This window comes from Limulus polyphemus, unplaced genomic scaffold (assembly GCF_000517525.1).
Source record: "Limulus polyphemus unplaced genomic scaffold, Limulus_polyphemus-2.1.2 Scaffold253, whole genome shotgun sequence".
NCBI lineage: Eukaryota > Metazoa > Arthropoda > Merostomata > Xiphosura > Limulidae > Limulus > Limulus polyphemus.
This window is the reverse complement of record NW_013665863.1, coordinates 415,100-421,111: the sequence shown is the minus strand read 5'-3', so window position 1 is coordinate 421,111 and position 6,012 is coordinate 415,100. Positions and strand designations below refer to the sequence as shown.

General features: G+C 33.1%; 1 protein-coding gene across 2 annotated transcripts in view; it reads left to right on the top strand.

Annotated features, from left to right (window-relative positions):
• Positions 1–1,196: 1,196 nt before the first annotated feature.
• LOC106478825 (TNF receptor-associated factor family protein DDB_G0272829-like) overlaps positions 1,197–6,012 on the top strand; it is a 9,373-nt gene continuing 4,557 nt past the window's right edge. The window contains exons 1-3 of one of the 2 annotated variants that reach the window (XM_022382497.1): positions 1,216–1,328; positions 2,208–2,402; positions 3,130–3,670. In XM_022382497.1, the coding sequence (XP_022238205.1) occupies positions 3,151–3,670 (520 nt within the window). In that variant the 5' untranslated portion in view covers positions 1,216–1,328; positions 2,208–2,402; positions 3,130–3,150. Of the gene's footprint in view, positions 1,329–2,207; positions 2,403–3,129; positions 3,671–6,012 lie in introns of both variants that reach the window. The other variant, XM_013939395.2, reaches the window with a different exon arrangement.

Below are 6,012 nucleotides of genomic sequence, written 5' to 3'. Positions count from 1 at the left end.
AAGTTAATTAACAAACGGAGACGTAACAAGACCACGTGACGCAACGTTTCTAGAATTATCATGTACTTTGGCGAATGCTCTAGTATTTACTAGTAGGTTAGGCTGGTATGTGACTCGCTGACGCAACAACGTGCTCCAGGCAGTACGTACGTAATTTAGAATATCTCTTATATTCCAACCCTTCAATGATTCTGTCTAAGCATTTTTTCTGTGTAACACGGTTTAAACTGCCTGGGGAAGGGCTTTTGTCCGAAACGTTGCAAATAAATATAAAGTTTTTGTCATAAACGTGTGTTTTACCAATTTTGAACACTGTTATTTCATACTTTTAGAATTGGCGATCGTTGGCCCTATGGTAGAGAGCTCTGTATTTCTGAGCTACGAAATAGAATTTGAATTCGTGGATACTACAAAATATTCCATACACTGCTGCGGGTGCATTATACGAGTGACAGCCAATCCCTTAGCGTGGGTGGTAGGATGCTGCTGGCTGGTTTGTCTCTCCTCTGTCTAGTAGCTCAAAATTGAAGACAGCAATAGATAGTTTTAGTAGCTTTGAAATAGTCGCCAGGTGGGTCAGCAGCAAGTTTCTGGATTATGCAGTTCTGGTTTTTTAAAAGAGTGACACACTAGCTTTTAACACATATTTTAGATTCTTAAAACAATATATGTATGAGCAGCAACACTACATTCAAAAAGTTAGAAAAACATTACATTCTACATTTCTTTAGAATATTAGACAACTCTTGATGCCGGGTCGTTTAAACTTTCGCCTCGGTGGCTCAGCGGTAAGTCTGAAGGATTATAACGCTAAGATCCAAGGTTCGATTCTTCGCAATGGACAGAACTTAAGTAGTCCATTATGGAGGTTTGCGCTAAAATACAAAGAATGAAAGCTTTGTCATACATAATAATAACCTTTAATATATTATATATGAAAAAGAAAGATATAGAAAGTTCAAATTTCAAAAGTAATGTAAATATATTATTGGTCTTGACGCTCTATAGCTATTGACATACTCATTTAACAGATGTGAAACTATTTAATTGTGAGTTGTTATCATTTAAAACTTTAAATTGTAAAAATAACAAGTCTCATTTGCTACGAAACTAACGTAATATTTATTTACGTATAAATAACATGCAATATTTAACGCCATCTGTGGATATTGTGATGGTTAGGGCAAATCTGCTCGTTAAATAATTTTACCACCAAAATCTAGTATCACGTAACTGAACGTGTAAGTTGTTAGACCTATGTAGCAGTATTATGTGCTATCATTGTGTCCGAAAGAAGATATAAAACAGGCGCTTTTCAGATAAATAAGGTAAATTTTATGGACACATTGAAGTGATGTATTGAGCATCACCATTTGTGTGCATTATATTTTAAAACTTATCGTTTTGACAATATATAATATAGTTTCACTTTTAATAGGCTTACGAAAAGACACGATACACTACACTTGCAAGTTGCAGAGCTTCTGACTTTACTGATATTACTAATACTAGTATTAATATTAATAGATCATAGAGAGCAAAAATAGTAGGTTGGGGCAGAAAAATTAGAAATTAAGGAGACAAGAAAAGATTTGAGAAATGGATAAAGCAACAGGTGGGTTGATGAATCTGAATAGTTTTCAAAAGTAGGGGTGAATTACAATTACATGCTAGAGATAGGCTTCACTTAATCAGGTTAAGTAGTACTAGTACAAAGATATTTGGAAAAGTTCAAAAATAATTACAAATTATTTAGTTTTAAACTAAATTTAATGTTGAGAGAGCTCGGCAAATTGGGAATAAACATTGATAGGATAGCCAGGTTAAAAAGTTTCAAAAGAAAGAGATTCAAAGCATAAGTTAAATAATAGTTTAAGATAACTCTGTCAGGTACAAGGATAAACTTAGTAATATCAAGAATAAACTTTGTTGCTATTAATCTAATGTCCCAAGGTTAAAAAAAGATGAGTTCAGGGCTCTAGTTGACAATGATATAATGGAAATTATTAAAACCTTATTAGTTTTGGAGAATATTGATAATAGGTTAATAGGTATTCTGCTCAAAGCATTTTCATTTTGAGTACATGCTAATTCTTTGTAACTTTAAACTAGGTCATGTAGTTTAAATAGATATACTCACTATAAATGTACTTTAAGTTTCAGGTTAATGCTAACTGTATTGGTTGACTTTTTTTTACCAAAAATAGTACCATACTTGAAGAAGATGTAAAGTTGATGTCTAAAAGAAAATAAAAGAGAGAGAAAGAGGGATTTGACCATTAAGGGAACAGTACACATTAGATACGTCTATATATATTTATGTTCTTTTAATGAGAATTTGGTAATTTTGATGCATTCAAAAGCTGGCATTTCAGAGAAGTCTAGATACTAATTAAAAGGAGGTAACTAAATCTGTACTTGTTCAGATGATGGTAAATATAATTCTAAGACAGGAAATTGTCTGAAGAAAATTTATATCTTTGTTCTCTAATTTTGTAGTAGAAGAACATGAAGTATTTAAATAGAAAAAAGTGAATTTATATAAGAAGAATAAATATTTTGTTACACTGTTTGTAGGATTATAACCACCGATAAAGGTATTTAGTACGAGTTGTTGCTCTGCTAGAAAAATTTGTTTGACAAACAAACCATTTGACAGAACAAAATCATCTAAAAAAATTTAATAAAATATAAACAATATTGCATAAAAAAGTTAGCAATAACCACTAGTTCAGTGATAATGATATGTGAAGTTTAAAAAGAGTACATGTACTTTCTATTGTTTGGTTAGGTGTCTGTATTTACAAAATTTAAATTCCATTTCCCAAACTGGTTGGTCAAACCTCAATAAATGTTATTGGGATTACCTGTAAACACTTTGTTTCCAAATTTAGTTTACTTACAACTTCCTTAAAAATATTTAATTTTGTTTGTTAATCCATTCCATTTAGGTCATAATTATATTTATATAAAATGTGCTTACACTTCTTGATCTTAGTTTTAAAGGTTATTAATTTCAAAAGATTTTTAAAGTATTTTAAGGTAGTTATAAATTCTTTTAAGTTATATGACATCAAGATCTTATGGAACTTTGCTTAACAGTAATCCCTCTTTTCTTTTTTTTTTCAGTTTATCTGTTAAAACAGGAGTATGTCATTACCAAAATCAGTTTACAGTCTAGAGAACTTTGATCCAGCCCCAGATGATGAACTTTTATGTAGTATTTGCCAAAATGTTTACTGTGATCCAGTGGAATGCTCTTGTCGTCACGTTTTCTGTCGGTCTTGTATCAGCTCGTGGCTAGATATCCGCAAAACGTGCCCAATTTGCAGAAAGAAAACATATTTTTTTGATATCAAACCAGTTGTGCCTATTGTGACAAATATGATATCAAAGCTGACCATAAAATGTCCAAATTTTACTCAAGGTTGTAATCAGAAAATTACACTTGATAACTACTTGATGCATAAGAAAGTCTGTAATTATGAGATGGTAGAATGTTCAAACCCTGATTGTCGAAAAAAAATGAAAAGGAAGAAACTTGAACGTCACCAATTCACTGATTGCAAGTATAGGCTGGTAACATGCCAAAAAGATTGTGGTTTACAGGTTCCGTTCATGAAAAAGTTTAACCACAATTGTGTTGAAGAGCTCAAAAAACAATTAACAGGTAAATATATAAATGGGGTTTTATGGTCTGTTTTACTTCATCAGTCCACAGCAGAGGGAATGGATTAAGCCTCTATATTACAGATTTTCTTTTCAATTTCACTTCTGGTGAAAAATAAATAAATCTTTAACATAAAAATACAATTAACAGGTAAAATTGATCAGCAAAAACAGCATATACCAGTTGTAGTTGATTTTATCTGGGGTAAATAATTTTCATAAGTTCTGTTAAAATTGAACCATTTTATTAGTATGCTTAACAGTAAATGTGTTTTAAAATTGTTAAGTATGGTTTCTGTTCCTGGATTCAGAAGCATGTTTCCTTAATTTTATTTATCCGTTTACTGAAGCACTCAATTATACCTCGGTTGTAATTAGTTTATTATTAAGCATGCATTGCCAAGTAATTTAGATTTGAAATCTAAAGTACACAAAGCTATTCATTGGTAGATATTGACCATGTTACCCTCATCTTTTTTTCCAGGTATCACTCTTTAACAGACTCAAGAAACTAGCCAATCAGCAATTTCAATGTGTGCTAGAATGCTCTACATGGCAATGGTATAGTAACGGGCTGTGAAGAGGCCCCCTCAAAACAGAAATTTCTAATTTTTAATATTGAAATTGAGGGGAAAATATTCTGAAACACAGAAGAAGTTTTAACTGGGGGTTGGGACAATGAAAGTTTTGCTGTAGAGCCATTGGAGACCTAGTTATGCCATTACATTAGGTTGGGTCTCTTCTAATGTGTCAGCTGCAGAGTTACTTATTATTGGTCATACTATCAAGTCATATTTGATTAATGTTATTCTTTGTTTCATGCCATCATTTGGCTTGTCTTTGTTTAAAAGCTCATATAAATTCCCCTGAGGTGGTTGTAACATAACACGTGGTGTAATGGTATCAAACCTTAAAATGAGGCTTCAGAGTCGTGTTAGTTAGAAATTTCCTGCTTGGAGTATTTGCAAAATATTTATAAAATAAACGTAGAAATAAATTTAAAAAACTGTCAGTAATACAGCACACATGTTGCAGATGCCAAATTAGGGTTGGTGCTGTCACTGCTTTGAAACCTTAATATAAAATGTGTGGTCTTAGTCCTTATTATCAAAAAACCTGGACTGAAAAAGGTCTTTAGGCTTATACAGACTATCACTAATCCCACACAGTATTAAGACAGGAGTTATTTTTTTGTTGTTGCTCACTTCATAAGTAAAAATAGCTACCTTTGTAAACTATAAGCCATATGCTAAGACAACTTTCTGAAATTTTTGAAAAAAATACTGAACTCACTAGAAGTTCAGCTACTACATCATACATGTATAGTCATATATCTGCTGGCCTTACTACACCTAACAATATTAAACCCAGCTATCATGCAGTCTAGCTGAATGTATAAAATACACGTAAACATTGAAAAATAATATATTGTCATGTATTATTTTTCCTTGCATAAAAACCTGAACTATGCTGTAGGACACAAAGGCCCTCTCATGATTCACAGATCCCAATGTACTGATGGAGTTCCTCCATTATCCTCAAGTGCTTCTATAACTACCCTAAGGGGGATATGTACCCCAAAACAAACTGCTTTTGAATACCCTCCGATCCTGAGTGTGTGTACCACACTTGGTTCTGATAGCTTGTGAGTTGGGGTATGAGTATGGAGCACCCATGATTTTAAGGGTGGCCAGGAACACAAAATGCCATAGTCGAGCACAGCAATCCTGAAAACCTACTTTTAGACCCCCCCTATCATGCCTGGGTTACCTTCTGCGTGCGTTTTAATTCACCTTGGTAGGGGTGGGAGGACTATGCTATGTAGATAAGGACATCTCTCAGACTATCGCGAGTCCACTTGCCAAGTGTGGTCCTGCTGGCTCCCAAACTGTGGGAAAAATTTGCAGACAAATGAACAAATTCAAAAACATACAGTGTGAATATTATTATTGGATGTTGAACTGACAGCCTCACTATCTTTTTGTCTAGTTCTGAATATTGAATATAAACAGCTGTGTAAGTATATTCTCTAATTCCTTCTAAATTTTTGGAAGTTTTTCTGTTCTCTTCTTGAAGCCATTCTCCCCTAGCCCTGAGGTCTTCATTTTAGGCTTATATCAGCTGACTTTATCTTTGTCAGAATGATTTATTCATTTTATCATGGCTTTTTTTCTTCACAGAGATTGACACTTCTGCTTAGATAAGTGGTGGACTTTCTCAAGTTGGAGGTAGCCTTATTACAAGTAATTAATACTCAGTCTTGATTCACATGTTAACTGGTTCATCAAGACTTACCTTTGTCAAGTTGGAGGTAGCCTTATTACAAGTAATTAATACTTAGTC